The 17447-nt window shown below is 42.6% G+C and overlaps 1 protein-coding gene across 3 annotated transcripts in view; it reads right to left on the bottom strand.

Moving 5' to 3' along the window:
• Positions 1–5873: 5873 nt before the first annotated feature.
• adarb1b (adenosine deaminase RNA specific B1b) overlaps positions 5874–17447 on the bottom strand; it is a 136409-nt gene continuing 124835 nt past the window's right edge. For all 3 annotated transcript variants that reach the window (XM_080479105.1, XM_080479106.1, XM_080479104.1), the window contains 4 exons: positions 17040–17208; positions 11885–12066; positions 7797–7975; positions 5874–6791 (listed from right to left, as the gene is read on the bottom strand). In XM_080479105.1, the coding sequence (XP_080335231.1) occupies positions 6615–6791; positions 7797–7975; positions 11885–12066; positions 17040–17208 (707 nt within the window). In that variant the 3' untranslated portion in view covers positions 5874–6614. The remainder of the gene's footprint in view (positions 6792–7796; positions 7976–11884; positions 12067–17039; positions 17209–17447) is intronic.

Below are 17447 nucleotides of genomic sequence, written 5' to 3'. Positions count from 1 at the left end.
CTGTGATAAATAATGTGATCTTGTTGGACTAAGGAGGAAATATTAACTCCAAACGCTAAATTAGACTTCTTCTGTAGAATAATTTTTCCTTTGTCATAGCTCTGATGTTTTCCAAAGAGCAAAAATAATTTGAGTAAGAATTACTGAGGTTTCAGTGACTTTTGTGATACATAAAAACATCTGTTGATTTGCAGTACTTCTGTCTCTCCGTGTTCTGCTCACTTAAAGGGGTCAGATTATACAGCTCTTTAACACTTTCACATGGGTCTTGTTGAAAACAACTATAAAGTGAATTTTGCATAATATGACCCCTTTAACATATCTTTATTTATTTTATTTAATGTTTGTTTTATTTTACTATAGGACATCCCACTGAGTCTTTATTTTTTGAGAGAGACTGGTGCAATATAAAAGAGCAAACAGAAAAAACTAAACAAAAATTAAAACAACACAAAAAGTGATTTTTGCAGTTTGTTCTGATGTAAATATGATGTAAATGATGTCCCCAGAATTTATTTTCTCATGTCAGTTTTTAAAGAGGCTTTGCTTTTAGATGACAGTTTTTTCCATTGTTCTTCCTCCTTTTGGAGCCATAATGTTTTTACGCTCAGTCTCATGAGAACAAACATTTGTCAAATCAAAATCTTGTGCTTTTGCAGTCTCAAGTTCATCAAGAGCTTGATTAACAGAGGAGTCAATAGAATCAATTACAGTGTCATTGGTATAAAGATGGAACTTTACACTTTGTGAATTTTGCAGGTCACTACGGTTATTTAAAAAAAAGTAAACAAGAAGGGTTCCAAAACAGAACCACAGAGAACTCCATTACTAAACAACTGCTGACAGTGACATTAGCAGAAGCAAATGTGTTCAAGGAAAAGCAGTGGTCACTATTTCACTGCAGTCCTGTTGACTGGAGGAGGACAACATGATTATGAGTACTACGATATCGTATGATGATCGAGTCTTGGCATCATGAGCATTAACACAGTTCAGCATGTTGGTAGCTTATTTCAGCCATTTTGATGCTGCGTCTGTTGTTCATAAATCAGTTTCTAACATTCAGATGATGGAGCATCTTCCTCCAACTAACTGATGTCACTTCAGCTGAATTGAATTATTTGAATAAATTCTTGAAAACTAATCCTACCACTTTTTAAAGAAGCAACTGTATTTATTAATTTCCAGTAAGTTGCACATCACTGCATCCAAATAACTCGGCTTGTTTTTCTGTTCACCTCCAGAATACATGAAGAAAACCGATTATCTCACGGCTCCTCTGCTTTATACTTCTCATATTAACAATAACTCTCGTCTGGCTCTTTGTTTCTTACTTTCAATCACCTGAATGATGCTTTTGTCTGAGAACATGAAGAAAACCGTGACACTGTATTCAATTATAATAAAGCCTACAAAAGACAGGAAGTCCAGACAGCCAATGCATATAATATGAGATAATGAGAGTAAACATTTTTGCATGTACTGCATGTTACTGCAGAACAGTACGATGTGGGAAGACTACTTTACAACCAAGAATATCAGCATGTGCCCCCCAAAAAAGGGTTAAACATCCTTCAACTCTTAATCTCATTAAAATCAGGCGCCCGACTTGGACATCTGAGGACATTTCAAAAGCTTTTGTGCTACTTTGCTTTTGTTTATCTTCATTTCTTTCCTGCTAAATGTAGAAACGCCAATAAGGTGGAGTTGTGTTTGCCTGAATCCGAGTACAGAGAATCCACCTCCTCGCCTCTGCATTCATCCTCTTGCTCCCGTCGGCAGTGAAATCATCAATAAATGTCAATGTGCCAGTTCCACTGGCAGCCAAACATGCCCGAGCCAGAACGGAGCCAGCTGTTCCTGTTTTCTCCTCCATCATGTTGAAGGAGGCCGATTTTTGTGTCAGTAGTCTGTAAAACTTTGTCTTGTAACTTCTTTTCAAGGAGTTTTCAGGTGGTGGAACCTCTGAAGCTATCATCATAAAGTCTTCTGGTCGCCTGCACGTTGGACGTCGATGACCGGAGAGCAGTTCTGAAAGATTGATTGCTGTTTTTCTTCAGTTTGGTTAAAAAAAAGAAGAAAAAAAAAGCCTGTAAGAGTTCATCCTCTCACTTCACCAGCCTCACTGATGTCTGCTTTACATACTAAAACAATGGAGAGAATAAATTAAGGAAATGCTCATCTAGCAGCTCGACATGATCGCACCACTGGTGTAGCTTGACTTAAGCCGCACAAGGCAGAGGTGAAATTCAAAGTTTTGTTTTACGATGCGTGTATATTGGTACTAAAGAAAGTCCCGGGTTTCATTTACAGATGGTTTCCTGTGTGTTAGTTGCCGTGGTTTGGTTGGATGTTTGAACAACTCAGATAAAATGCATATCCTGCCTTTCTGACTGAAGGAAAATAGGTATCTGGTAGTCTTATTGTTTTTTTTTTCCCCTATTAAAAAGAAGGCTCTATCGAGATCGCTTTCTTTCTTGTTGAGAACAATAGTGAACGACGACAGCCTTCTCTGCTTTCTTCTCCCGCAGGATGCAGACACACACTCATACACCGAAAGCAACACTCAAACATGTTAAGAAAGAAACCCGACAATGTGCAAAAGTAAACTAAGAACTCTTTTATTGTTTTTATTCATTTTATATATCTATCATTAGTTTGTAACTTTTTTTTTCTCTACACGAGTCTTTTTAAAAGTTTGTCATCATGCTAGGTGCAGCTTCAGTGTTGGTAGTACATGCAAAGGTTGTGTTTTTCTTTTTTTTAATTTGTTCTTGTCGGTGGGAGGATGTCACACACTGGATAGAGAGAGAGAGAGAAAGAGAGAGGAGGAGGAGGAGAGAGAGAGAGAGAAAGAGAGAGAGAGAGAGAGAGAGAGAGATCGATCCCCCCACGGACAGCAGCTGGAGGGATGGGAGGGGTGCACTGACCATCATAGCGGGTACACAAAGGGTTTTGTTGTTTTTTTTGTTTTTTTTTAAGCAGAAGCAGTTCAGTTCTTGCTGTGAGATAGTTCCATCCATCCGGGGACGGCTTTTTTTTTCTTTCTTTTTTTTTCTTTAAAATCATCATGACATCATCTGTTGACATCTTTAGTGCAGTCAAAAAATAAACAACCAAAAAAAAAACAACCCCAAAACAAACAAAACTGGTTAAAGCAGGCAGTCTTTAGGGGGAATATACAAAAAAAGTAAAAACTCCTCAGACAGCTTTGTGGAGAGAAGAAGAAGAGAGACGAGTGGAGGAGGAGGAGCAAACGGGGGGAGGACACTTCATTCTGACTCCTGTCTGTGACGTTAAAGGAGACATCAGGAGTATTGCTTGTCACTTTGGTTCTGGGGGTGGTTGTCAGAGGATCACACTGTTTTTGTTGTAACTATCTTTTTCTTTTTTTTTTGGAGTCCACTCTGGAAGATTTCCCTTCACTGCTTCACTGCTACAGCAGAGCTTCTCAAAGTGAGGCAGGACGAGCCCCCTGACCATCGTGAGGAAAGACACCACGTTTGGAGACTGACAGCGGTGAGAGCCACAGATTGTACCACACGAGAATCAAGAGCTAACTGAATGGCTGCAAAATACGCTTACTCAAATAAAATGACCCTAAAGTGTCACTTCATTTGACATATTAGCGAATGACATCAGGTTCAGGTGTAGTTTATTGACCTTTTTCCTCGCATAAACACTCCAGGGGCCACAGAGAAGGCAACTGGGGGTCGCATGTTGCCCATGCCTGCAACATTTCTTTGTGAAAATCACATCAAATTGTTTGGCTCTACTTGTTCTCTGCTCTAATAAGTGAGCATTGGGTCCATTGTGCACTTGATAACTGATTTTATCACATAATAATGACATGATGGCATCTTTACTGCCTTTAAAGAAGCACAGTCGTAAATAAAACTAAATCATCTTTCCATAAAATGTGAGCGATGAAATTTACTTTTCATTCTCTAAAGTTTCTTTTTTTTATTTAAATGTCCTATAAAGGGTTAAACCACAGTGCATCCCTCCAGCCCACCTGACTCTTGTGCCAAGTGAGAGTTATGGAGTGAAATGCAGGATTTTGTTATCTTGTTACATTACAAAATAATAATATTAAAGGCTCTTGACTTCCAGCATCAATTAAAAGCTCTTTTTGTGCTGGTTAGAGGCTTTTGAAATACAGTATTTTATAAGTATTTGTATTTAGCCTTTTGCTGCTGTTGTTTTAATGCATCTCCATTATACTTACAGCAAATTCAGTAACAGAAAATCGCAGGAGGAGTTCTTAGAATAAAAAAACCCATATATATATATATATATATATATATATATATATATATATATATATATAAAACCTGCTGGGAAAAAAAACTTTTTTCCCCTGACCCCCATTTATCTCCTGAAGCCCCTCCTCCCAAACACTTTGAGAACCTCCGCATCACAGACTCAAATCTAATAAAAGAGAAGTGGAAAGTGGACATAAGACATCGCACGTGTCAGCTGGTGGATGCCACTTTTAGCTGAGGCACATTTCAGTGCATAATCCTCTTTTGAAAACAAGGGAAGGGGGCGAAGCATGTCGTGGAACCGCAAACTAAAAAACACACCGACATGTATCAATAGACCTGCTTTCATGGGAGGAATTAAGCTTTTTCTGTTTTAGTCCTCCCTTATTCACACCAAGCTACTGCACGCACACGCACACACCTAAGGGTGGTCTAAAGAAGGATTTCTCTCCCTCTCCCCCCCACATTGAAGTGAGTACATTGTTGCTGTACAAAAAAAGAAAAAAAAGAAAAGAAAAGCAGACAGTAAAGGGTTAATGCTGATAGAAAGCATGAGATATCAAAATAAAGAAAGATTACCGGAGCACAATCACACACGGACGCATACACATGGACATCATCATCTTTGGTGGAAGTCTGACAAGAGTATGCTTAAAGGACACCTGAGCACACACATTAAATATAACACACACACACACACACTCATTGTTTTTGTTGCCCCTCGAGCTGGAAGAAGGAATCGACCGGATGTGTGAGGACCCCCAGGAACCGCATTAGAAAAAGAGGAATGGATGTTACATCACAGCGTGGGACGTTTGGCTGTGGATCTACCATTGTTGGGGGGTTGTCATGCGAGGATGGAGTGTTGGGGGGGATTGCATGTCAGCACACAGTTTGTCTGGGTGGTGGGGGGGGGGGGGGACGTTGCATCTGGAAACAATCACTACAGACTGGCATCAGGTGGCACCCGGTGAATTTGACAGTGTGACATGACGACAAGATCTGAGGGTCTCCTACAATATCACTGCAGTGTCATCCCTAAAATGCATGATCTTGGAGGACAATAACCCCCCCGCCCCCAAACCAAAAAAATCCCCCCAAACAAAACAAGAACAAGCAAACGATCCATCACGAGAAAAATCTAGAAAATAGAGACAAAGATTCAAAGCTGCCTGTGGAGGAAGATGCTGGCATTCATTCAGAATCATTCACTGACGGCTCCCCATCGCATGTTATCTGCTCTGCAGGCCTCTCTAGTTCAGTTTCCATGCAAAGCCATGGCTTAGATCGAGGAAAAAAAGAAAAAAGAAAAGAAAAGAAAAAGAACAAGGGGGGAAAATACAACGTGCAGCGCCTCCTGGAGCTTGTCCACATGACCCAGGCGAGAGGGGGAGGAGTCAGCAAGACCCCGCCCACCCGCCTCCCACTGTCCCAGTATGGAAGGAGAGGAACACAGAAAGAAACAAGAGGGACAAATGGAAGGAAGGAAGGAAGGAAGGACGGATGGATGAGACATTAAAAAAGAAAAGCATGCTAACCTGCTGTCACACCTGCCGTGTTAAATCCCAGCCAGTGAATCAAACAGGGCGACAATGTTTCTTTTTTTTTGTGTCACATTTTTTTCTTTAATACAGGGGCTAAAAAAACACAGTCTCTTCTAAGGAACGGACCAAATCACACACAGTCAATGTCAGAACTAGTTTTCTTTTCAGCACTAGATTTACATCCTGAATATTTAAACATCATTTAAATTAAAGGTCATCATAGTTTGTTAAATTTTAGCAAGTACATATGTGTATATTTTCTTTAGGTCCATACATGTTGTCGTTTCAGTTAAAGATTCTGCTCCTAGGCTACATTTCACCCTAAACTGGCTACACTCATTGATCAAGAGGACAAAACTACAATTTGGACTCCCACATCTACAGCATCAACAACAGGATTTTCTCTGGGAAACATGAACTACTGAGTGGAGGCAGGTAAAAGAAAATCTAAAAACAGAACGTGAAAGCGAGCATGGATTCCAGTTATAAAACAGAAAACGAGCGGATGGGAATGTCCATCCGGTAAAATCATAAGAAAAACCAACACGATGAGAGAAAGACACGAGGCCCGAGGTCCTCGGGAGGAATGAGAACGATGAGCTGTGGTGATGGTGTGTGAGACGACGCACGCTTTGATTCACGAGTACAAAGTGCACGTGCGTGTGGACACGTGGGACGGAAGTTAAGTGTCTGGTGGTCGACGGGAAGGGGGAGGGGTCTCTCCTGCTTTCAGGCCTGGGTTCGGGAGGCAGGGAGGGAGGGGAGGGACACGGGAGCGGGTGGTGAGGGAAGCCCCCCCGGCCCCTCAGGAGCCGAGGGTGAACTGGTCTTGCTCGATGGGCTTTTTGACCCAAGCCCCGAGGCCGGCCTTGTGGAAGGCCTTGATGAGCGCCTGCTTGGCGGAGTGGTACTCTGTGGCTGCCTGCTTGGCTTCGTGGTACGAGCTGGGCTTCAGCATTTTGATCCGAAGGATGGACGACAGCTGGGAGAGGGAGACACAAAGCAAGACAAGGTCACCATCAGACTCAAAAACACACAAGAGCAATAAAGAACTGAATTTGCGCACATTTTCCAAAACAAAGCCTGACAGATAAAAAATAAATAAATAAATAATTCCCTGACGTGTTGTTCCAACCAAGTCCCTCGATCGTAACATACACGACATCATCACACAAGTCTGTTCATCATTTACCATATTTTTCTGATTATATCAGACATTTTTTTAGTTGCTTGGCTGTTCATGGGACTCGTATTACAGTGCGACTTATATATTAAAATACACAGTTTCATATCATCCAGGACCACTAGATGTCACTGTATGACAACAGAACGCCGTCACTGTACCACCGTTTGACTGGGAAGCAAAATGTTGGAAGATTGAAAAAGCGACACAGCGGAATTTAAACTGAAGACTGTGATATAAATATGAATATGTAATATGAAGCAGAACACGGAAACAGAGCGGCAGAAACCGAAGTTGATAATGCGATGAAGAAACAAAGAAAGGTAATCATGTGTCAAAATACAATAAACAGTGAACAGCAACAGATTACTGATGAAAATGAGAACATACTTTCACTAAATCTGCAGTACTATCCACTGCACCACTGCATGGAATTACTGATAGAAGCACAATTTGTGGCCGATTCACTTCAGTGTCTGAGCAAACTTTAATTTCTGCTAATTTATAGCCCCTGACCAAAATATTGCTGGGTGAAGTCTTGTAGAATTCAGTGAAAAAAATAAAAAAATTAAAAATAAATAAATATATATATATATATATATATGAGGTTTTATCAGCGTCAGCTCATTTTCCTGAGTTTCCTCACAAAATGAGGTCTAACTGTGGCCAACCAAGGAGAAGCAGGAACTGGAAGATGAAAAAAAAAAATAAAGAAAGAAAAGTTCCTCCAACAACAGGTTTTGTTTAAGATCAATAAAACTGTGGCGGTTGTAGAAACATTGTTTCGCATTGTGCTCCGTTTACCTTGGAGTGTAGGCGCACCCAGCGGCTGTAGAGGGCGTGTTTGCAGAGGCGTGAAGCGCGGCCCATGTCGTCCTTGCCTGTGGTTGCATTGATCACCTCCAGGGCCTGGTCGCCCACCGTCCAGTTCACGCTGAAATTCGGAGCCTTGCCCGGCTGCCTGGCTTCGGCGTTGCTTATACCTGCAACGAGAATCGCCAGGAGTCAAAATGTGAGCAGCACACCGAGGTCATATGCACACTTGTGGAGGTAGAATTTCCCAATCTTCCCAAAATTTGGAGCTAAAACATCAGCATTACCAAAAAAGATGGTCGTAGAGTAAATATCATTGGTAGAAATACAGCTGATTCTGTTAACTAGCAATATATGTACGAAAGATAGACAACTTCCACCTGTGTTCACCAGATTACCTCAGAAGTAAAAGGTATGTGTCTCTAATACTTCCCACTTACCAGTGAATAGTTTCCCAACTGGGATTTTTCCAACCTGCTCGTCATGAATGCATCATTATCCTGGTTTTATAGATCAACACTGGATGATACATCTCTCGGGAGCTTTGACTGTTTTAATCTGCTCTTTAGGCGGGCCAGATATGTACAGTATACTTCAACAAGCGACCGCCAGAGGGCGGCCGAGAGTCTTCGCCTTCACTGTCCGTCATGCCATCCATCTCTTTACGCAGTCTATGATTAAGACAGAGAGACATGTTTTCTTTCACCAGCAACGGTCCAGAGTGGGGAAATCTTCCCCAAACATAATAAAAGCCCCAGAGCATTTAAAAAAAAAAAAAGAACAAATGTCTGCAGGCCTTGAAGCGTAAAAAGTGCTGCAAGATAATTATCTCCTCACTGGCTGCACAGTGGTGCCCCGGTCCACCCCACCGCGACCATCTCTCAGACAATCCGAACATGTCAGCATACTCTTTCCGATGACAGCTGCTCCCCCCGTGGCAATATCTTTAAACCCAACAATCGTTTTGGGTTTGTTTTGTTTCAACTCAGATGTTTCCATGCACCCCGGGTGACTCTGAGGACAGAGCTTGTTCTCCTCCGGGAGACAGCGGGGGCTTCGGCCTCCGCTGTATCTCAAGCATAAATGGGAGATATATGGATGTCATAAATCGCAGTGTCTTCTGTGTGTGTGTGTGTCTACGTCTGTGTGTGTGTGTGTGTGTCTACGTGTGTGTGTGTGTGTGTGTGTGTGTGTGTGTGTGTGTTAAGCTCCTCGGTTCCATTTGGCAGCCCTTGTGGCAGAAGATGATTTAAAAGGGATGAAATCCTCACTGCTCTAACGCCACAGCTCTTCACCGCTAAAAACTCTCTAAAGCGGAAAAGGTTAATAACCCCCTCCTATTATCCTCCTTTCTCCACCCTTTACAGAGCAACCAGAGAGGAGGTGCCCCAGTGGGAGGGGGTGGGGGGGCTCTGTGATATGACGCCCCATGTCATCCCCCCCCCCCCCGAGGATCCACACGAAGCGACCACATTGTCGCTCGCTCCACCCGCCTGTTTGCCACTGTCCCGATTTCATGGCCGCAAGTCAACAGGTTTGGTATTTTCTTCACCTTGAAATTTGCTTTGCTTCCTCTGGTGGTATTTCAGTCGCACCGGGGACAGAAACAGGCGGGAGGTATTGAATTAAAGCAGCACAGGGCAGGCTGTTAATGGCTTGCTGGTGACTGTGTGTGACTTCTCAGTGAGGATTAAGGGTCATGGCGTCGTAACACATTACAGTCAACATGTACTTGCCACAGAGGCGCTGTGGTCTCGTCCCGGTGACATTTTGAACCGCAGACAACAGCAGTGAGCAGGTTAGTGGAGCTGTTTTTGGTCAACGGGGGGGGGGACACAAACGTTTACTCATCATTTCTAGAGGGTTGGAATATGACTGGGCACAAGAGAATCACATCTACCTTCTTCAATGAAAAGAGTTAAGTCTCTATTGTCAACACAATCTAGTGCAGTAAGGCTCCATCAATGATATTGTTGTGATATCGTTGTTGATATTGTAATGATGATAAATTAGAAAGATATTGCTACAGGGATGTTGGGTTGGAACCTTGTGGCCAAAGCTTACCGGGCTTGACCGATGGATTTTGGTTGCAAATGAGATATCACCAGATGAATGCAGCCGCGCTCCTCTCAAAGACATTTTGGCTTCACTTTTGTAGGGGAGTGTTTTTAATCGTCTCGCTCTGACTTCCCCCATTAACTGAATCAGGGGTAGATAGCTTCACTCTTCGAGGTGTTATTATGTCCTTCTATAATGGTTGAGATGATAGTTAAATCATTTAAAGATAAAACCTACAGGTCAATCACCCCCACGTCTAAACACATCAGGCCGGGTTGGTTTTCACTCCTCAAGTGGATGCAGAACAATCGGGAAAAATAATTTCATTTCCTCACTTGTTTGTTCATAACGAGCCCGCACAATCTAGACAACCACATTCACTGATGACAATGTCATTTCCTGAAAAATCCTCTTTGTATTTGTTGAGCTGTTGTTGACGGGCGTCCTTGTGACCGTCTCCGAGGAACTGGACGAGTGCTCTGACTGGGTAAGAGTTCATTTATTCCATCAATACACTCTCTGATTTACATTTATATTCTGTCAGTGCTTCCTGCTCAGCACTGCCTGAGACCTTGCTTTTGTGATAGAGCGATTGAAATGAAACCCCGCTGAAGCCTGCTTAGGATTGATCTGTTACTGCCTGGCTTTCTTATGGTTGATTCTAATTTGTTTAGACGTTATCACTTGGTAAAGAGCAGCCCCGAAACAGTGAAGTAAGAAGGCTATGAATTCATCATTGACTCACCAGCATATCTGTTGGTACTACACCTCTGTTTGATTTCTATATTATGGTAAACATGTTCTCACAAACCCACTGATACCTGTGGGATGATAGTGTTTGCCTCAGGTCTTCATCATCCACAAAGCCTTCTTACATCCAAAGTGAATAACCATGAAGATCTTTGCCTGGATCATGAAGTGCATGTTAAAGACCCCTGAAATAGATTCTCCTTGAAAAATGAGTCAACCGGAAACATTAAAAAATATATATAAAAAAATCAGTTGGTAACAGAAAGAATCTACAGATCAACGTCAAACTTCTGTCCAAAATGAAATCCCCATTGATAATGAGTTGAGGCGGTGAACCTGCCATTGTGCAGAAAACTTCCATAAAGATTCAGTGTGTCTGTAATGGTAGAAGTACACAGGATCCATTAATTCATTCATGTTTAGTACCTGAATTTCCCCAACCTGTCAATACCGGCTGACAAGTCGGGGCAAACCCAGAAAGAACTCATGCTGGCAGAGCAAGAACACACAAACTCTTCAAAGAAAGGCCCTGATAGAAAATAGAAATCAATTTCATTATTGTCAATTTGCCTTTCATAATTACATATTGAAATCACAGAAAAGAAAGTTCTCGAGAGGGTTTTTTTGATTTTTTTTTTGTAAATCTTATGCTTATCAGGCGGAGAGTAAAGCGGTTGGTATTCACTTTGCAAACTAGCATTTTTCTCAATGCACACTTTAAATGTATTGTTTTGTATCTACTATCTGATAGAAAAACAAAACATTGCTGTTAATATTTAAATGTGATTGTTGAAAACTGGTTGAACAAAACGTGAGAAGTTTTCCATCGTGTTTGTCAACAAAGTCGTCCGAACAACTGAAGGACACCCACAGATTCTAAAAATGGAAAGTTAAATAAAAAAGAGAAAAAAACACTACAGGAGTCCTGGTTTATGCGGCCCTTTTTAAAAGGTCAGGCCTTTGCTGGAAATTTACACAAACTGATAAAGCTATTCAAATTCCACAGGAACCAGGCAAATGTCACCGTAGCGCAAACAGAAGGAGAAAAGCAATAACTGTCTTCCTGCTGCTGCCGGACTGACCGGCGAGGTGAAGAAGTGTCCACTGCTCAGGATTAAATTCCCTCTCCTTGATATTTAGACATCTGGAGACTGATTGGCCAGAGATTAACCAGTCGATCTTTGCAAAACACGAAAATATGGATGTGGCCAATCTATAGCTCTTGACGTTCTATTTTTTTCGTACGCCGCCACCACAGTGGGGGCTCTTACCGCTGAGGAGGGGCCTGTTGAGGGTGAACTGCTGGGGCAGGTCCTCGATGTCCGCGATGCGCTGGTACATGGCCCTGGAGAGGTGGTCTGCGTGGTACAGGCTGCCGAGGATGATGCTGGAGAAGTAGATGGGCTCTGTGAAGTAGCTCATCAGAGAGCCCTGGATGCCCACCACGTTCCACCTGATGAGGGATTAAAAACATAGAAAAGGTGAGACTCCAGCTGCCAAACAGCCACGCTGTTCAGACTCTCAGCGCTTTTTAACGATCGAGCATCAACTCGGCAAGAGTTTTCAAAACGTTCAGCTTTTTCTAATTTTTAACTATATGGCTTAAGGTTGCGTTTAAAGGCATTTCTAAATTTTGCCCTTCACTTGTATTCTGACGGAATATTTTCTAAATTTAAACACAAAGAAAAAAAAGGCTTCAGGGATTAGAAATTAATACAGAATTTCCATCTTTGCACTTTCACTGTGGTGGGTAACCTATAATCTCCGGGTGCAAGAACCAATCAATACGTCTAAATAAACACACTTAGCGGCAGTGTGTTGATTCACAGAAATACTTCAAGGATTATTAATTGGCAGCAGAATTAATCCCCTTTTGTTAAATGTTCTCCAATTTGGCTATTGGTTAGTTGTCAGCCACTTGTCCAAATATTGGGCTGACTTTCTGTCTCACTGTCTGTCCCATTTATATTCCCCCTGCAGCTAAATGCGGAAAGCGTTTTTTTAGTTGTTGTGATAATTCAGCTCGCTAATGCAAAATCTCCAACCAGCCAGTCACACGGATCTATTCATGTTGTCATGGTCGAACCGCTGCAGTTCAAAGCATCAGAGTCTAGAAGGAAAGTGATATAAGTGACATTGAACGTGACGTGGCTGTCGTGTGTTTCATCAAGTAACTCGATGCATCGCGAATCACGCTGCTCTCGCAATCCCTGACGACATTAGCACTTACTTTAGTTTGCACATTAATGGGCACAATTTTCTACTCAGTGAACGTTTCAGCTTGTTTTAAAATCGACCGAAAACCTCAGTTCACTTCACCGGCCGTCAATACGTCAGAAATGACAGAATAAGAAACGCAGCTCGAGTCCACGGCAAGCTTACATCAGCTGTCACTATTCTCAAACAAAGACTAACAACACCCATTAAATAGCAGGAGGACCCGACTCTGAGGAAACCCGCTTTTTCCAAATCTTTTAGATCAACATAAAGTTGTGACAGCTCGTGATCAATGTGCTTCAGGTGATCTATAGGACCTCACCATGAAGGCAGTAATGTGACCGGCCTAACGAGCGCCCCAGAGAGCCTGAATCTCAGCCACTGTAAACACACACACACACACACACACACACACACACACACACACACACACACACACACACACACACACACACACACACACACACACACACACACACACACACACACACACACACACACACACACACACACACACACACACACACACACACACACACACACACTAATCCTACAGCTGTGTACACTCGGACTGATCCAATTTCATTTTTTCCACAAAACTTGTATGTATTTCTCCGCTGCGTCATTAGCCCTCTCTCGCCAGTCATTTTCCCATTGACATGCTCTGCGAAGCAGCGTCGACACCCCCCCCCCCCCCCCCCCCCCCACCTCACAGAGAGGGCGGGGCACAAAGAGATAGAGGAGCAGAATGAGGGTGAGAAAAGGATGAACGTGACGAATCCACGGGAAACTCAACAAGGATGGCGAGCTTCTGGAACCTTTGAGAGGTTCAACATGTGGCGCTCCGCTGTGATTCTTCCATAAATGTTCAGAAATGCAGTTATGTTGCAAACTTAGGTTTGAGCTGTATGAAAGCTGTTATACAAATAAAGTTAGTTTCATTGATCGATGCTTTTTTACACTTGTGATAAATGGCTGTATCGGATAAATTAATTGTGTGCCTTCATGTTGGGTTTGTGGATGTTTAGTTCTGCAAAGAAGTTTTTCCCTTTAAGGGAGAAATTACACAACAATAGATTTGTGAGCCTGTTGAAGATCTTCTCTCATTCTCCGCTTTACTTCAGGCAGATCGAGAGGGTGTGAAATTACCAATACGAGCCGAGAACAATGAGAAATACGCGAGCGGGAGACCCCGGGCTACACACAGGGCCCATTGTTTCCATATGCAATATTCACCGTGTGGATGCGTGTGAGACGGGAGGGTGGGCCAAATGAAAAAAATCTCTGAACTCATAGCTGCAAGCGGTTAAAGCAGAGACACACACCCTCAGTCACTCAGCCTCATAACATTCGATGGCACGCACAAACTCCACATATTGTTTCATTACGACACAAACACACCTGAATAGCCTCTGAAGGACGCATGCATGAACCCCAATGCAAAAAAAGAACCACAGACTCGGTGAGTTATGTTTTTAAAGTCTTTCAATTTTTGTTTTCTGTCAAACATCACCACGTTTTTTCGTGTTGCTGCTTCCTTCAATCACACGCCTCCTGCGTCTACACAACACACACTCTCTAAGGACCGCCAGAAAACTCCCCCAAAAAACCGAAAACTGATCAATTTACTGTAAATCTGGTTGAATTAGATATGTTCACTTTGTTATTATGGCATTTTCATGATAGAAAATCAATCCCAAACTGTTTGAAAAACAGTACCTGGCATTTGTTAACTAGTGATAGTCTCTGGATTTTTTATTTGAAACTAATCCGCTAACACGGCGTTTCACGTGAAAACACGTCGAGTCTCGCTTTGTTTACATTCCATCAATATATTTGCTACATTAATTCGGAAAGCTTGTGTTGAAATCAACATCTTTATTTAATTATTAGTTCACACTTTATTTATAGGTTTATAATCTGATTGTTTTTCATTCTTACACCCCCTCTGCTGTACTGATGATATTAATCTCAAAGTTACAATGACATACTACTTAAATGCCAATATAAGTTGGAAAAAAAAACTTATATAAACTCATGAAACTTAAAGGCGTATAGAAATGCTTCTTCAGTGCAAAGTCAAAGTGGAAAGACTCAGAGGACAATACAACATAATGATCATGACTGTAATGTGTTTAAATTTACCCTGGCAAATTAAATAAAACAAAAATAAAGTGTACAAGGAAAAACATTTGGTTCCAGTGTCTGTGGTGACATAAAAAAAAGCAGCATGGTTTATGTCAACTGCTTGGAGTTTCCAGAAAATAAATTGATTGCTAATAATTTGTGTAAGATTTGATATTTTTAGGAGATTCTGTTTGTTTCAGGTAACACACCTGGCTGAATAAAGCCATTATTTACCATTAACCACAGAAACTTTTGAGTCAAAAGCACATTATTTGAATTTTGTCATTATTCAGGTCTGCCTTTCTTTTTCGTCTACAATGTGAGGAGGGAGGCAGCTTTCAGCAATCATACAGAACTCGGCGTAACACCGGCCGTGTAATTGGAGGACAATGAGAGGAGCAGAAAACAACGCGTGTGGAGGGAACGATGAGGGCATGGTCACAGTGTGCCACGTTACCAGGTGGATTAAATAGCAGCCCTCGCGGCTAAAAGCCCCCTCACCAGGACACCGGGGGGTGGGCTGCAGGTGTTTGACCTGGCTAATAGCCGTGTCATGAGGAGGCAGAGCGACAAGTCGTGCATAATGGCTTGTCACACCGGCACTGAGACGTAGTGCTCTAATTGCTTAACTGCAGTGGGTTATTTTTCTGTGCTTTCATGTCACATTCCCTGAAGCGTGCGCTGGTGTGTCACCGTTATCTTGACGAACCCTTGCATAAAAAGAAGGAAGAAAATAAAATAAAAAAAAGGTCCAAATGTGCGGTAGGTTTTCCACCTTATTTTGCCCTCTACTGACCTGGATCCCTTCACGTTGGACAGGAGCACGAAATCTAAATCATGAGCCGCAGTGCTGACATGCAGGAAAAGGCCAACAACACGCCTCAAACGGCGCTCGCTACTCAGAACACACGTCCCTCATCCAATCCACAGTCAGCATTCAATCACTCGGTGCGTTCAGGCAAAGTATTAGCACTCTGGACAGGGAAGAGAGGAGGGGGAGGAGGAGGAGGAGGAGGAGGGGGAGGGGGAAGAGAGGAGGAGGAGGAGGAGGAGGAGGAGGAGGAGGAGGAGGGGAGCCACGGGGAAGTTTTGTCGTTCATCACTGGGGAGGCATGGTGTTGCCTTGAATGTGGACAGGGACTAAAGATGCAATGATGTGCCTGCAAAAATGGCCCCCAGAGACAGAGGAGCCATCAATTCAGCCGTCTCCGACTCTCGCCGGAGGAAAACTCGCACTTCAGGCGACGCGGTGGATCGACGGAGCCGGGATACAGCATCAAGGAGCGGAAAGTAACTCCAGCAAAGGAAACATATGGCAGGAGTGGCAATAAACTCAGCTAATTAAAGCCACAGTTTGAATCGTTAGAGGAAATACATTTCATATACGTTTTTAACTGGGCCAGACTAATTAGAATACAAAATCAGTCAAATGATTATTTTCCACAATAAGAAAAATGGTGCTTAATTATAAACGCTGCATTTGTGGATATCGTGTTGATTTTTTAAAAAGAATTATTGCAAATAATTGCAGCAGATAAATTAGTGATTATTAATTTTTGCAGCCGACATATTTGTGAGATTTTTTGATATAGAGATATTTTAGACATTTATAAAACATTATAAAAAAAAGTTGTAATGCAAAATATGTGATCCTCAATAGAAAAACAAATCAGGTTGAAAATAACTGATCAGAATCATGAAAGGAGCATTATAGAGGCAGACTCCCTCAAAAAGTTAAACAAGGGAAACCAACACTTTAAAGGAAAACGTTTCTCGATGTAAAATTGTGACGACTTTATAGACTTCCACATTTTATAAAATCATCAAATGATTTAAAGGGCAGGGCTGCACGGCGGTGTTGATTCTCACATTACAGTGAGAATCTCCACAGTTTGAATTAAGGATCTGAGACGTTCCCGCGTGGAGTTTGCATGTTCTTCCTGTCCATGAGCGGGAAAGAACCCTCTTTCTCAGGGGGTTCCGTTTTCCCTCGCGCACAGACGGGCGCCTGCAGTTTTAAAAGTGACTCTGATTTGCTAATATTGCGTGTGATCGATGTTCCAAGGCGCCGACAGTGATTACCTTGCAATCTTGTCACTGCAGGACATGGTGAGTAGCCTCTCCCCTTGAAGCACGCCGTCCCAGGTCTGGATGGTGTTGCTGGACCTGACGGGGATGGTCCCTTCCCCCGACTCGATTTTGGTCCGAAGCTGGCCCCGTGCTTTCCGGTTGGGATGTCTGTCTCCTTGGTCTGTGCGACACAACGCAGGAAGAAAGAGACGCCGGTTGAAGATGTGAAACTTCAGAGAACAGGGTTAGGGTCTCCACCTCAAAACAAAGACGGCGATTTTAACAATCTTTAAATTCACAGGTGGTCACACGGTAGCATTTTCCGTTATGGTCTTTCATTTTCCTCCCAAAACACGCAACACGTCAAAATAAACAGGTCGCAGCAGCAGTCAAAGATCGCCCCAAACACCTGACACTGTC

This window comes from Lipophrys pholis (assembly GCF_963383615.2).
Source record: "Lipophrys pholis genome assembly, chromosome: 13".
NCBI lineage: Eukaryota > Metazoa > Chordata > Actinopteri > Blenniiformes > Blenniidae > Lipophrys > Lipophrys pholis.
Note: the sequence above shows the minus strand (reverse complement) of the source record. Positions and strands in the feature narration are given on the sequence as shown.